General features: G+C 36.6%; 1 protein-coding gene across 2 annotated transcripts in view; it reads left to right on the forward strand.

Annotated features, from left to right (window-relative positions):
• PRDM6 (PR/SET domain 6) overlaps positions 1 to 16,884 on the forward strand; it is a 184,243-nt gene that overhangs the window by 26,070 nt on the left and 141,289 nt on the right. For both annotated transcript variants that reach the window (XM_040344342.1, XM_040344333.1), the window contains exon 3: positions 6,193 to 6,500. In XM_040344342.1, coding sequence (XP_040200276.1) covers positions 6,193 to 6,500 — 308 coding nt within the window. The remainder of the gene's footprint in view (positions 1 to 6,192; positions 6,501 to 16,884) is intronic.

Below are 16,884 nucleotides of genomic sequence, written 5' to 3' on the forward strand. Positions count from 1 at the left end.
ACCCCCACGCTGCCCCCTACGTCCTAGAGGCTCCGCCTCGTTAACCCATGTCATGCTGGCCCTCCACCTACACTTTCGGCACTGCTTCGTGCCTCTCTTTAGAGCAAGAGAGCAAGTAAACAACTAATGAAATCAACATTTCTTATTGTTTTCAGGAAGCCTAATGTTGGCATTGATTTGAGGCAGTACTGCTCAGTTTTCCAAGAGCTTCTTCTACAATAGTTTACTAGTCAATACTAGCTTTATTTATTCATTCATCCATCACTTGATTAACCTCCTACTACATTCTTCTAAAAATGAATATGAGCACACAGGGGCCAGCAATGACAGAAACGAGACTTCTCAAATACAAAATCAGTGTCTGCAAAGGATCGTTGGATGGATGGCTTTTATATTACATGTGTAGACAACATGTCTCCAGGAAAACCATCAATAACTAAGAATTTATACAGTAGGAACCTAATTAAATTCAGTAGAACCTCATTCTTTACACAAATATACTGGTTTTTGTCTGTAAACCGTAGAATGAAGCCTAACATTACTTTTCGGTATCAGATTTATTATGTTACATAATATCATGCCACTATATTACACATTCTCTGTTTTCTTGAATTTATCACATATACTGTACACTATTAAATATTTAGTCTGGGATTACTTTAGACACATCAAATGCGCTTGATTAAAGGGAAATTGGAAACAATTTATTCTAACAAATATTATAAAAGTTATGCACGTACTCCTTGATGAATATGCTATTATATTTGAACTTCATCACTGTTAATACCCTGTTAATGTGATTTGCACTGACTTTGTTATGCTTTAGAAAAAAATAGACATGTTCTGAGAAATTCCTAGAACTCAGAGTATTTAATAATGACTTTAAAAGTAAAATAAATGCAAAGTACAACATGTAAGTAAAAATGTTGATCTCATTATACTGTAAGCAGGATAAAGCTTTAAAATAAAGAGAAGTTTTAATAGATAAATATACGTGTTGTTTTAACAGGATACAATAGTATTGATTTAGGTTTTCTATGTATTCAAAATTGCACATGGAATATATTGTATGACTATTTAATTTCTGGAGAAATTCTTTGCACAAGAAAGTTGTTGTGTAGAAAAAGTTGAAAAAAATTAATTGCAGCACAATCAAAAGCCAATCTCTAATGCTAACCATTGCAAATTGTGCAGTGTAGATAGTTTAGTGTCTGCATTGTGTAAGTTTACTGTGGACATATATCCTATCTGGAGTGTTACAGAGAAAAATGCAAAAAGCAACTAAAGATGGTTTCTTGGATAAATAACAACATTTGATTGCTACCAAGTATTACTAATACTGTATACATTCTGTAAGTTCAGGAAGAATATCCATGTCCTCTTACATCAGAAATACAGTTTCAGAGGCTTCCATCTCTGGGTTAGTAAAACATTTACATGCAAAACATGCCTTTGTTGGGAACTGTAAAAGTTGCCAGTGTTCTTGTTTCCAATGTTTTTATTCAAAAATTTTTACAAATACAATATCACCATTTGCCATTGCAATGAGAAATAGTTATACATTAACAAGTCGTTAAAAGTGACTGTTAAACCCATATGCACTTGAGTCTTAATATAGCATCGTTCACCTACTAGGGTCCAGTCCAAACCAAACCGATGACCCACCAACTGAACTTCCACATGATCTCAAGGATCATTAGTGGTTCAAATATCCATGAAAGGGCAAATTTAAATAGAAGAGAAAAGAGGGAGAAACAGAGATATTAGAAAGAAGAATAGAGGGTAGGGAAGGGGGGGGGTGCACTCTGGCCCCGGAGGAAGACGCTCCCGAGCCATTCTCATCTCGTTATGTAGTTGTGAAATAAGTGATCTGGGGGTCCCATATTTTGTTGAACCATGCAACCTTATCATGTAAAATTGCAGAGAGGCATTCGTTCACCATTATCTATGATAATTTAGCTGTCAGTAGGTGAAAAGGGATTGTGAGGGACCTCCAGGATTTGGCTATAGATTGTCTTGCTGCGACAAATATAAAGGCTATAAGTCTCTTCAGTTGTTTTGATGTCCCCTACCCTGGACATCCCCACAGTGCCTGTTGGGGTGATTTAATGAGGTTCACTTGGGTCAAAGAGTATATAAAGTTACATGTGCCTATCCAGAATCTTCTCAGTTTTGAACACGTCCACCAAGTGTGGAACATGGTACTGTCCGTGTTACATCCCCTAAAGCACTGTGGGGAGGCACCTGGGGCAAAAGTTGCTACTCACGCTGGGACCAAATGTTGTCAAAGTAGTTTCTAAATCCTGCTCCCATTTGCCAGTGTTCTAATGTCAGCTCTCAAACTAACTTTAAAGCCCTAAAATGGCCGGTGTTCTAGCTGATCACATGTGCAGCACCATAGCAACTGAAGATCTAAACAGAGGCTAGTATGACTCTGTCATTGGCTGTAAAGGATAGAGTTCTGCCCTAAAATTAGTATGATGAACTAGTGTGTAAAGCTGCTAAATTTCCCCTATCAATGTAATACACACATCTCAGGTTAGAAACAGCTTTGTTGCACTCATTTGCAAATACATGTGGAGTCATGCTGTCCTGTTATGGCACTCTGTAAAGTGTGTTCTCAACCCATAATCATTTGTCCCAACTTTGGGACATATATAGTAATGAATAATAATATCAGGGAAATGTTGGGCTTGCTGTAGCGAAAGACCCCTCCTTCTTGGAGATACAGCAAGCCCAACATTGTTCAAGGCAGCTGAAAAACCCAGTGCACCACAAAATGGCCAGACAACAAATATTACAATACAACACTTCCCTAGCACATGCTAGGGACCCTCGTCAACACAAAAAAACAATTAAACATTTTCAACATCTCCCATTAAAAACTGATACATACTGGCCTGTTAAGGGGCCTCTATAAAGTGTGGTTAAAGTAACTTAAAACTATCTTCTCGGTATATTAAGCACCAGTAAATGGGCAGCAAAGCACATGGGGGCCATCCCTATAAATACAACCAAACTATTCTTGGTGTATTAATCTTCAGTATATGGGCTGAACTGAAAGGCAGGGGAGGGGTTTTGACAGGCGGCAGAGATGCATTAAAAAACGTGCCTCATCCTCCTCATTTTTTATCACTGACAATGCCCATGTGAAAGGGGACCGAGGAAGTCATAAATAGTGTCTACTAAACTCTGTAGAATTCTGACATGCCTCCACAAAACAAATATTGGTGTAGGTGACAGATTAATGTACCCATTGTAAAGAGGTACATGAATCTGGGGCACACACCAATTGTGGAGGTGTACTAGGACTGGAGTGCCTATACCGACACTCCACCCTCAGTGCAGCTGAGCTTCCTCCTGTCACTGCAGCTGTCACAGCGCAGCAATGGGGAGTTTTGTATCTGCATTGACAGAGCCTGATGGGGATAAACAGATACACATTACCCATCAGGTCAGCTTCCCTTGTGATTGACAACAGGAAGTGGGTGAATCCTTAGCCAATAAATAGCTTGCCATTAGTTACATCAGTGTTTCTCAACTCCAGTCCTCAAGGCGCCCCAACAGGTCATGTTTTCAGGCTCTCCATTATTTTGCACAGGTGATATGATCAGTTTCACTGCCTTAGTAATTACCACAGCCGTTTCATCAGAGGGAAATCCTGAAAACATGACCTGTTGGGGCGCCTTGAGGGCTGAAGTTGAGAAACACTGAGTTACATAATCTGCCCACTGCCTGCTGCCAGTTACATGGAGAAAGCAGCCTTAATGGGGAACTAGTCTCTCAGCTTCCACATCCGGCTCCACTCACAGCACTTTCTAAACAATCAGTGACAGGGAAGGGGTAATTGCAGTGAATACGCTGCCCTGCTACGCTGTGTGCACTTTGCCTGTCTCTGTACACCAACTTACAGTCAGGCCTCGTACACACGGCCGAGGAACTCGACGTGCCAAACACATCGAGTTCCTCGGTCAGTTCAGCCCTGAAGCCGCCGAGGAGCTCGGCGGGACGAGAGCTCCCAAAGAAAAAAAAGGAAATAGAGAACATGTTCTCTATTTCCTCGCCGAGGTCCTCGTCGGCTTCCTCGGCCGGGTTTCTCGGCAGAATTCAGCCAGAAACTCGGTCGGAAGCTGAATTCTGCCGAGGAAACTGGTCGTGTGTACGGGGCCTTAGTCTTAATTACTTCTAATTTCATTATCTATGACCTGGAGGTAATTCTTTTTTTAATTTGGTGCCTTAATAGCAAAGTGGTTCTTAAAGTGTAAGTAAACCCCCCTATAGTTTTCAGCCAAGGAAGCTGCCATCTTTGCCTCTGTTTAATCTACAACTGCCATGATGCTGCACATGTGATCAGTTATGACACCAGTCATTGGATGGGTTGACAGTTTGGTTGAGAGCACAACCAAGGGGAGTCTTATATTTCTGGCTGTAAATGAAACAGCTTTATGGATGGGTTTACTTACGCTTTAATAGTGAAACTTTGTAATGAACCTGCTGCATGTGTTAATAAAGTTACCAAAATGGGTGGCAGAGATTTCTGAATCTGGCGCAGGCCGTTTTAAAGGGCAAGAATAGTGTCTGCAGGGATTTGCATTCAACCATATATATCTACCTGCTCCCTGAGATCTGTGATTACTCAAACTCGAGAACAGCAGACATTTTAGCAAAGGAGTCCCCAAGAAAATGGGATTGTCAAGTGGTTTAACTCTCCAACTTCAAAAAAACTTAAGAACATAAATGTTATTTGTCAGTGGACTGATTCTTTAACCACTTGCCGACCAGCAGCCGTCGTTGTCCTACGGTAGGTTGGCTTGTTCCCGTGAATCACCGTCGTACGTAGGCACAGAAACTCTATATTGTGGGCACGCGAGCGGGGGAGCCAATCAGTGGATGGGGCGGACTTGATGTCTGCCGGCTACCCGCGATCGTTCCGCGCAGTGACAGAATGGGGATCTGCCTGTGTAAACAAGGCAGATCTCCGTTCTGACAGGGGATATCACTCAGATCCTGTCTTTCTGCTATGCAGGAAGTTGGATCTGTGTGTTTCCCCAGACAGCCCATTCCCCATACAGTTAAAAAACACCTGCAAGGAACACATTTAACCCCTTGATCGCCCCTGATGTTAACCCCTTCCCTGCCAGTGTCATTAATACAATAACAGTGCATATTTTTAGCACTGATCACTGTAATAATGTCACTGGTTCCCAAAAAAGTGTAAAACATTTCAGTTAGGTGTTCAATCTGTCTGCCGCAATGTCGCAGTCTCACTAAAATTACAGATCACCGCCATCACTAGTAAAAAAATAATAATAATAAAAATGCCATAAATCTATTTCATGTTTGTAGATGCAATAACTTTTGCGCAAACCAAACATATTGTTGTTTTTTTTTTTTTTGTGATGAATATAATTTCTAAAGCTAATGTTTGTTAGAATATTCCTAAATAAGGTAGACATATTACTATTGGGATTTTTTACCAAAAATATGTAGAAGAATATATATCAGCCTAAACTGAGGAAGAAATGTTTTATTTTATTTTTTTTCGGGGATATTTACATAGCAAAAAGTAAAAAATATTGTTTTTTTTCCCCAAAATTGTCGCTATTTTTTGTTTATAGCACAAAAAAATAAAACTGCAGAGGTGATCAAATACCTCCAAAAGAAAGCTCTATTTGTGGAAAAAAAGGAGATAGCCTGGGCATTAATGGGGTAAATCCTTCTCTTTTTCTTACAAATGGTGCAACAGCTCAAAGTGTACTGTTTTAGTTCATGAATGTCTCTGTGCATATGGAGATAAATGCATTTACAAAGCACAATGGTTTAAACAAATAATAACATCAAATCATTACATATATGAGTCCCTGTATTCCTTATGAAATCATATTGCCATATATAAAGTATCATATATTATACTTTATGTTGTCATTCAGTTTACTGGTAACCAATATAAATGTTTTAATCATTAAGCAGTCAGTTTGTAAATTAATACAGAGAATACAGAATATGCAGATACATTCTAAAATACAATACTTATGATTAGAAGATTAAACCACCCTTCACATTGGTGTCCTGGGCAGCACAGAGTTTAGTTGCCACATTTTCTTTGTGATGTTTTACATTCCTTTTTTGAAATAAGGTCTATAGTTTTGGTTAAGAGTGCATAGACATGCTTTCTTTATCTTTCTATCACAGGGTGTGATATGTGTGCAGATAATCGGAATGGAGAATGCCCCATGCATGGACCTTTGCATTCACTGCGACGCTTAGTGGGTACTAGCAGCACTGCATCTGTGGCACCTCCTCCAGAAATCCCTGAATGGTTGCGTGACCTACCACGAGAGGTTTGTCTTTGTACCAGTACTGTACCAGGCCTGGCATATGGCATCTGCGCAGCTCAAAGAATCCAGCAGGGCACATGGATTGGGCCATTTCAAGGGGTTCTTGTGTCTCCAGACAAGGTGCAGTCAGGAGTTTTACGGAATACGCAACACCTCTGGGAAGTAAGTAACATTTATATCTTCCTAGCTTTTCCTATATGAAATATTGCCAGCTGTATGAATTACGTGTTTATGTTGGTAACCCGCATTGGGTTGATTTGCTAAACAGTTAGAGAATTTCCACTACAATCATCCAGTTATGTGCACAGCAACAACCTGTTTTTTTTTAAACACCCCTGCATTCAACTGGTTATTTAAAGTGAGCACATTGCTTAATAAACACTTTCTACTCTATTAGTAAATGATACCAACTGAATTTGATAAAGTTTACTGTTTATCAGGATGGTAAAGTCAATAAAATTAATTTAATTAGTTCAAACAAAATGGCCCCCATATTACTTTCTGATTACCCAGTAAAAAACGTAACTGTGTTAATTAACCATGTAGACTCTAAGGCTAGGTACACACCATTCTGTGTACATTGATATTTTTTTTTTTATGTGTATTGTGTTTTTTTTTTATGTTCTGCACTACTTTGTTGGGTTCTGTTAGCCAATAAAATGTTCAGTAAACTTGAGGTTGCTGAGAGAAGGGCTGGCTACCATGCACTGAAAACTTGCTAAAATTCATATTACATTTGTTTTCATGAGCTGCCATTACTATCAATAGGTCCTACAATGCTGCATCCCCCCCCCAAAAAAAAAACAATCAACAGATGTGTACTAGTACCATTAAAAACAATGGCAAAGTTGTGCACATGCGTTAACATGCATTCCAATTCATGTGTTGGACGTTACAAACAGCACATTACAGTAAACTGTAAGTAAAATTATAAAATGCTCATTGATAAATGTTTTTAAGCCCGAGGGTTGGATTCATAATGATGAGGAGTAGGAAAGATGTTGTCCTATCAACCAATGAGGTGCTACCTGTGGTCCATGGAGAACAGTTCTGGTTTACTCTATTTATCAGTGAAAGAAACTGAAGCTTTCAAATTGAAAATAATTAATGATTCAGATCCTAAGAAGGGAACTCCAGACAAATAATAACAATAAATCAACTTATGTATTTATAAAAAAATATATGTATAATTTTAAATATAGCTAGTATGTATGCCTAAATTTGTGTTCACATTAGCTTCCTGTAATCCACTATACAGCAGCACTGGGACTATGGAAAGGGGGGTCAGGATAACCTGGTCTCTAAACAGGCAGTCTAAAGCCTCGTACACATGACCGGGTTTCTCAGCAAAAACCAGCAAGAAAACTGCTTCTTGCCGAGATTCCCATTCGTGTGTACGAGGCATTCAGGTTTCTCATCTGGAAATCTGGCCAGAATCTCGACGAGAAAAAAAGAGAACCTGCTCTCTTTTTTCTCATCGAGATTCTTGTTGTCCTGTTTCCCGACAAGAAACCTGAGTGTGTATACTTACCTGTCGCCGCGGAAACCCGCGCATGCTCAAAATGACTTTGATGCATGCGCGGTAGCTTCCACGGCGTAGGTAGGGTGAAGCAATATGGCGGCAATGGCATTGAATGTGAGGAGCGCATGCTCGTCGTACGCGATGACGTCACCGCGTTCTTTCCTTTCAAGAGAACCGCGGTTCTTTTGAAACGAAAGTCTGTACACTCCGACGGCAAGAGTTTCTTGCCAAGAATCTCGTCAGGGAAAACAACGGGTTTTTCCTGACGAGATTCTCGGTCGTGTGTACGAGGCCTAACATTTTGAACACTTGCACGGTTATAAGAATAACGTAGGATGTGAAGAAATCATTGAAATCCTGGAATCATTATTATTATTTACTTGTTGTTCTGCCCAACAATCTCATGATTTAGTGATATTTAGGTACATTTGTCATAAATTGAGAAGTTCAGCTATTGGTTTGCTGCTATATTTTGCTTTGCACAACAGAGGATAAATATAAAAGAACTGACCAAAGCAAGCCAAGTTGCTTGACTACTAGGCAGTGAGATGGGGCCATTATCTGGGTATGCTGGTCAACACCGTTTTTCCTCCTTGTCCCAAAAGGCTATATGCATTATTTTTTATACTGTTGGCTCTACACATGGTCTGCTTAATTCAACATTTGCTCATTAAGTGATGCACAGGTCATAAATGCTGCTGCACAACTCGTGTTTACATTTTATATGATTTAATTGTAATAAGGAGAATGGGCAGAAGAAACACTTTATGTTCACATGGTTTAACTACTTTCTGAGTTTTTCTTACATTGCTTTAAAAGAGAAGTTTTTTCAGATGTGGAAAATGAAAGTCAATAGAGCAGTAATAAGGCAAATTCCTGAGCCAAGTTTTACAGCAGGAACCCATAGCAGATCTCACGGTTATATACAGTCTAACTGCTGCTACTATTATTATCATGAAGTGGTAAGAATTTCATTTCACAAACGTTGAGTGTATCAAAATGAAATAGGCCCATGACTCCCAGGCCCCAGTACTAATGCTGATTTAGAAAAATGTTGTTCTCACTCATTGCATTTGTGGCAACATTATGGTTTCATGGTTATAACAGATATGGAGGCCCTTTGAATATTGAAACTAAGATTTACAGAGTTTATTTTGTGCCATTGTTCAGGTCCCCCATTTTTTTTATAACAAACCTGATCACCAGGGTACTCTAAAAGAAATCTCAAGGAGCCCATCTGGATATATATCCATAGAATAAACACATTTGATTGAGTTGAGTCAATGAGGTTGATTTACTAAAACCAGAGAGCAAAACCTGGTGCAGCTGTGCATGGTAGTTAATTAGCATCTAACGTCCGCTTGTTTAATTAAGATTTGACAAAAAACTGGAAGGTGATTGTCTTCTAGGCAGAGCTGCACCAGTTTGCACTCTCAAATTTCAGTATATTAACCCTAATGGTTCTATGCCAAGAAATTTGTGGCAGCATGTGAGTTGTTTGTGTGTATGGTAGATATTATTATTATTAATAATAATAAAAAGTCTGAAATTGTCGTTCACATTTTTCACTAAGGGCCATAACAGTAGAGCTATGTCATTGTTAGGTGATCCACCACTATCCGACCTCTGCTACTACACCCCTGGTCTTATGCTGTGTTTAAAAAGAAACTTTCCACATTTAATCAATTGTGGTATGTGGTTTTATTCATTGAGTGGCAATGATATTCAAGCTTATTTCCAATCCTAAAACAGAGAACTGAGCTCAATTACAGACAGAAGAGACAGCTAAATTCTTAGATCCCTTGAGCCTGACATTGAACTCTGAGGCCACTCAGTGAAAATCTATCTTCTTATCAGACATGCTAACATTTGCTTTATTGCTTTACATGGCCTTTTTCAATTTGATGAATCCGTGTGTTTAACTAGATGTGAAATATATGCTTAATGTTTTCATGCAGTATTTGTGTATGTCCTTTACACAATTGTATCAAAAGTCCATTTGTCCAGGAGACAATATGTACAGATACTTATTGTCTTCATCCTTTTACTTCAACCAATTGGATGGAATTAATATTTAAACTTTCGTCACCAACTTAAGCCTCGTACACACGGCCGAGGAACTCGACGTGCCAAACACATCGAGTTCCTCGGCCAGTTCAGCACTGAAGCCGCCGAGGAGCTCGGCGGGACGAGAGCTCCCATAGAACAACGAGGAAATAGAGAACATGTTCTCTATTTCCTCGTCGAGCTCCTCGTCGGCTTCCTCGGCTGAAAGTGTACACACGACCAGTTTCCTCGGCAGAATTCAGCCAGAAACTCGGTCGGAAGCTGAATTCTGCCGAGGAAACTGGTCGTGTGTACGGGGCCTGACATGTAATAAATGTAATATATAGAGTTTATGCAGTATATTAAATATATTATATACAGTAGATAGATATAACTATTGTAAAATCAATATGTCATTAAAGCTACTATGCTATTTTTATTTATTTATATATTTATGTATTTTTAGGTTTAAAATGTTTGCTTTCCCTATAAGTGTTATTTTGCATTTGTTTGAAGAAAATTAAACTGACCTTATGATGCAGACCAACTGAGGATTCAATTTATTTCACATGTTGTGACTTCCTAATACTCACAATTCACACAGGCCTATCTCATAGTGCCATTTATTTCACTGTTCAATAGACTCTCTTATGGTAAATGTATGTTTTACCATAGCCACAGCAGTAAAGATTGCCGGCATTAAAGAGATTACTATTTATTCAAGTTATTGTTTTTTTTTTACCTTGCACAGCTTGTAAGTCGGCAAATTGCATATAGTCTACACATTGCATATGTACATACAGGATCATTTTAACATACAAAATGGGACTTTAAAGTTGCCATAAATAACATTAAGGATTAAATAAGAGATACTTTATTACAACATGTATCTTTAGTTAGAATATATCAATGTATCGATGTAGGTAAATTAAGTGGTAGCCAGCGCCAAAACATCTTATAGAAACTGCCTTACTACAAATTATGGCTGCTATGTAAATACATCATATAGCAATAATGAGTTGGGAGTCTTTGGTAAAACACAAATTCAGTAATGCTTCTGATCTGTAGTTCTCCAATGCATTTTGTGATGAGCTTCTTTAGGAAGATGTACTGCATAAAATAGATGTGTTGCACCCAATCTAAGCATACCAAGAGAAGTTACTGATCATAAACCATGAATGTTCACTACTTGAACCCAAAGTGGGTCATTGGCGGAATGCAGGGAGAGAAAACAGGATAATGTACCAATTTTTAAAGACAAAGAAATATACTTAAAATAGGGAGAATGTGAAAGAGGCTAAAAACATATGGCCATTCACCAAACAGATGTCATATGCAAACAATAGGGCCGGCTAGGACAGTCAGCTGTCAGCTGTCAGTTTTGATGGACAACATAAAATAATGTACCGTAGTCTAGCACTTGTGTAATAGCACTTGCACAATGGCACTTTCACGTGCCTCTGGGTCCACCATATTATTATAAGCTGGTAAAAAACATATTTTTACCAGCTTATAATTGGTGAACACGACTTCACCTTATTTGCTAAAATGTATTTTGCTAAGTGAATATACATACATCTATGAACCATATGGTGATCTATGAACTATGGTTTAGAATGCAATGGGATTTTAACTGGATTTTAACTCACGCAGACTTACTGCTGCACAATGGCTCTCCTGGGCGAAATTTCATATATACACACGGGTTTCCCTTTAAAAGCCGCCATAGTGCGTGTGCGCGAGTGCCAGCACAGGAAATTGTGGGTGTAAACCCACAAATTTCTGTGCTGTCAGAGGAGAGGAGACATGTTGTTTGTTCCTAGTAAGTAGGAACAGCAATATGTCTCCTCTCCTACTCAGTCTTATCCCCATACAGTTATAACACAGTGAGGGAACACGCATTTAACCCCTTGATCGCCCCCTAGTGTTAACCCCATTCCCTACCAGTGACATTTACACAGTATATTTATAGCACTGATCGCTGTATAAATGTCAATGGTCTCAAAAATTTGTCAAAAGTGTCCGATCTGTCCATCGCAATGTCCAAGTGCCGCTAAAAATCGCAGACCGCCGCCATTACTAGTAATACATAAATAAATAATAAAAATGCCATAAAAATGACAGAAATCTTTCCCATAGTTTGTAGACACTATAACTTTTGCGAAACCAATCATTATATGCTTATTGCGATTTTTTGTATACCAAAAATATGTAGAAGAATACATATTGGCCTAAACTGATGAAGACATTTTTTTTTTCAAAATTTTTTTAGGGATATTTATTACAGCAAAAATAAAAACACATGTTTTTTTTTTGCAAAATTGTCGCTTTTTTTTTGCAAAATTGTCGCTCATTTCTTGCTTATAGTGCAAAAATTTTTAACCGCAGAGGTAATCAAATACCACCAAAATAAAGCTCTTTCTGTACCCAAATGCAAATTTTATTTGGGTACAGCATTGAATGACCACGATGCAGTGTCAAATTGTAAAAAGTGCTCTGGGGGGTAAAATCTTTCGGGGCTGAAGTGGTTAATGAAGCATTTGAGCAGATTTTAAAAATGAAAGAAAAAACTACAATGGAAAGAAAACAATACTATTTCTTGCTTTGACAAACAGACTTTATCATATGTTTTGAAATGTGAAAATGCTTTACAATTTATATTTAAAAGCATAGTTATGCATTAAACTATAAACTGTCCAATGCATGTTCTTTAAATCATGTTCAGTTATACCATGTTTAAAATAATGTGTATGTTCACAGAAATAAGTAATATTTAGGCTGACCTTTTACACATTTCTGTTTGTTTTACAAATGAATGCTGCAATTGTTGAAATATATAGCCGCCCCGTATTCCCAATAGTTACAGTAACATTAGTGGGAGTGACTATTATGCAGCATGAGCTAATAATTCCACACTCTGATTTATACAACTCATACAAGCACCCAAGAGGCCATTCTTCAAGTTATTACACTTACATTGAAATAAATGTGGCTTATGCATAAAAACAGCAGTGACATCAAAGCTTACTTAAACACCCGCCATCATTTTCTTATAGAACTAAAGCAGCAATGGAAGAGACACATTTTGAAATCCATTTGATGCATAAGGTGCAGACTGTGTGTATTTGTCACCTACTTATTTATTTTTTAGACTTGCAAACTTACCATCTCTTGTTTCAGGTCTTAAGATGTGAGAAATATTTCCTTTTAAGATTACTTTGGTTTCTTAGGATTTTCCTGCAAAAAATTAAAATAGATAATTTGTAACTAGGTGTTTTAGCAAGTATTTTAACAGCATATTCTTAAAATGAATTGACATGAAAGGTATATTACAAATAATTGTATTATACTTTTTTAAATTTTCAAATTAAAATAAAACTATCAATCTTTTAAACAGCTGTGAAATTTGGTCACTTATCCTTATACAGAATTTAAAAAAATTTAGTAATATTAAGTTTGACACACGCTGACTACATGCTATTGTTTTAATTATTTTTTATACACTTTTTAAGAGACCTTGTCACATGTGAAACACAATTATGACATTGCAGAGCAGGATGGGATATTGTTGTGATGTAGCTCTTTTTCAAATCATGCTGTCATTGTTGTGTAATATGAGGTGAAATATTAGAGGTTTTATTGCTTTTTATTTAAGACTTATATATGCAAATATCAGTATATCCCCTATCTAGGAGCTGCATCAATTCACACCCCTATACAGTACTCTATACACTGAAGCTGGAGTGACTTATGCTGGGTGGACATCCCAGAATTCATTTATTATAATGTTATAATTTTAAACAACTGAAAAAAAAGATTAAATAAACATCAGTTTGTATGGAAAGAAAAATAAGTAATGGGATTATGTATATGTTTTACTTTTGGCATTAGACTAAAGCCCCATACACATGATCAGAATATGGTACAAAAAAAAAACGCTTTCAAAGCTATCGTACCATAATCTGATCGTTAGCTGACGTCTGAAATTTTCCAAAGGGACAAACACGAAAAATTTCCTTGAACGATACCAGATCGTGTGATTTTCATTTAATCAGTATAGTTTTCGTCGGAAAATACAATACAAATACACCACAACACATTACATCACTTAAAATTTTTATTCTGTCATACGAGAATTTTCATACTTTAGTAACCTATTCGTCTTCCATATAGAGATTAGCACCCAGAAAAAAAAGGACGATCATTCGCCCAATAATCTCATTGTGTGTAATGAGCTTAAGTCTGTAAATTAAACCAAAACTGTAATTGCACACATGGTATGATGTATGATTGTATATTCAAGGTTTATTGCTTTATATTTGTACGTCTAAATAAATATTATACAAAAAAATCATCATTCACCTAATCAGAACAAACATATTAGTTTACACAAACTGAAAGCATGAAACCTGCATCAAACACTAAAGTAATGTGAATCTGCTCTGTCTAAAATTACCTGTATGTAGCCATAAACAAGAAATAAAAACAACTATACAACTAAGAATACAGTCATTTATAGGTCAGTGTACTACAGTTTGATGAGCCCATTATCTGAAAAACCCCAACTGTAAAGAAAACCTTAAAAAACAAACTTTTTCTAAACCGAACAGTGTGTGAAAACTGAACAGGGATTTATGAGTCTATACACCTTAGCATATCCTCCCCAACTCTCTAAAATACTATTTTGCTTCTATGAGCCAAAGTATACACTTTCAGAGTATATACTTGAATGTGATTTGCAGGATATATTGTACTGAAAGAACAACAAGGATTTTTATGATCAGAAAAAAAAACATTTATCGCTTTACCTTTGTGTTAAATACAGGCGTAAAGCAATGAAATGTCTAAAATTCCAAAGAGCATAGTTAACACTCTGACGACCAGGGTACCTCTGACAGATTCAGGAGAATCTCTGGCAAACTCAAAAAAGTGCTTAAAGTTTTACAGATAACAAATCCTCCATAATATATCTAACAAAAGGTATGTTATTACTACCAGTAAAGGTATTTTGGGGTAGAAACATAGAAGACAGATGGCAAACCAACTGGTTGCATCAAGTCTTCCTCTTTTTTTAACTCTTTTTTGTCTAAGGATAGACATATATTTATCTTAAGCATGTTTATATTCACTTACAATTGATTGACTCGTAATGAGTACTGCTGGAAGTCTGTTTCAGGCATCCAATACACTTTCGTAAAAATATTATTTTCTAACTTAACTCTTGAACTTTCCTCCTGCTCATTTGAGGTCATACTCCCGTGTTCTAGAACCAACCATCATATTATTATTATAATACAGAATTTATATATCGCCAACAGTTTACGCAACACTTTACAATATAAAAGGGAGACAATACAGTTACAATACAATAAATTACAAAAGGATGAAAAGTCCCTATTCAAAATAGCACCTTCATGAACCTTATTCACACCCTTGATCTATTTAAATATTTCAATTATGTTCCTTGAGGCTGTAGATCGAATGAAATCTGCCAAGGATACTTGTACATGTCTAATAAGAAACACAAGCCTTTAACAATTTATTTATCTATTATATATAGATGTATATTACATATGTTTATAGTTATATATTGTCTATCTATATAATACATTTATATATACACACACACACACACACACACACATATATATATATATATATATATATATATATATATATATATATATATATATATATATATATATATATATATATATATATATATATATATATATATATATATATTAATTATAATATTTTACTACTTTTCAAATGCTCTCAGCAATATTATGTTTCATTCTGATTATGGTTAAATTAATTATTCATTCTTTTTATTAACTATTATTTTTATGAAGGTTATGAAAGATAGCAAATAGTTAAGTGACAATAGCTAAGGCAGCAAGGGTGTAAAATGAGGACCCCGAATTAATAAAAAAGGAAAAAAAGCAGAAAGAGAGTCTGGGACATGTGATATCAATGCTATACTAGGCCAAAAATATTACTCACATTTGTTAATGTTCCATTTCTAGCTGATTCAAAGATTCATGACTGAGCTACTCACTCGCACAATGCAACTTTGATTTGTTTCAAGGAAAAACAGTGTGAGGCGTATTAAACAAACATTCTCTCTGGGTACATAGCCTTACATATCATGTATGCCAACAATACATTTCATGCCTTATAAACATTCCTGGTCCTTTTCATTTTGAAGTAATGGCAACGATTCCTCTATAATGTTTGTGCAATGGGAAGTCAGAAATTTTCTCAGCAATTAGTTATTATGGATGAGTGTGAGATAATTTTCCCCTCATGTGTTTGCTAATAAAGAATTGAAAAGGCGCATTTGATTCCAACATGTAGGAAAACATTATCTCAGTTATTAATGTGTCTTTATTCCCAGGAGATAAATTAATCTACTTGCATATGGTTTCCCCTTTCTGGCTAACATCACAGTTTTATAGAACTAGACTGGAGGAATGCTTGCACTGTACGATGACATTTCTAAGAAGGAAAAACTCGGAAGTTTCAAAAGTAAAACTGCGTGCACTGATGGAATAGATTTACAAAGAACATAATTAGAAAACTACAACAATTTAGTTCTTTAAAAAATGACAATCTACACCCATTGCAGTAATTGGAGTTTAAATTATTACTGAAATAATTACAGATTGCGATATAGTACATATTTAGTGTTTCTTTACCATTTTAGTGGTTTACCACTCAGGTCAAGCTAAATTTCAGGTTGACTTCCCCCCCTTTCCAGTGTCCTGCAAACACTCCTCTTTGCTTATTCCCCACCACCATAGTTTTTCTGTTTTTATTTTTATATAAACACAGTTTACCAAGGGCCTTTGGTATGGTCACGAGATGTCACAGGTCATTTTCTTCCTGTGGAGGTGGGCGATTTTTATATGCTGCAGAGAAGAATGACTTGACCTGTTCCCAATGAGCCCAATGCACCTTTATGATATTTTCTTT

Source organism: Rana temporaria, chromosome 1 (genome assembly GCF_905171775.1).
Source record: "Rana temporaria chromosome 1, aRanTem1.1, whole genome shotgun sequence".
NCBI classification, from domain to species: domain Eukaryota; kingdom Metazoa; phylum Chordata; class Amphibia; order Anura; family Ranidae; genus Rana; species Rana temporaria.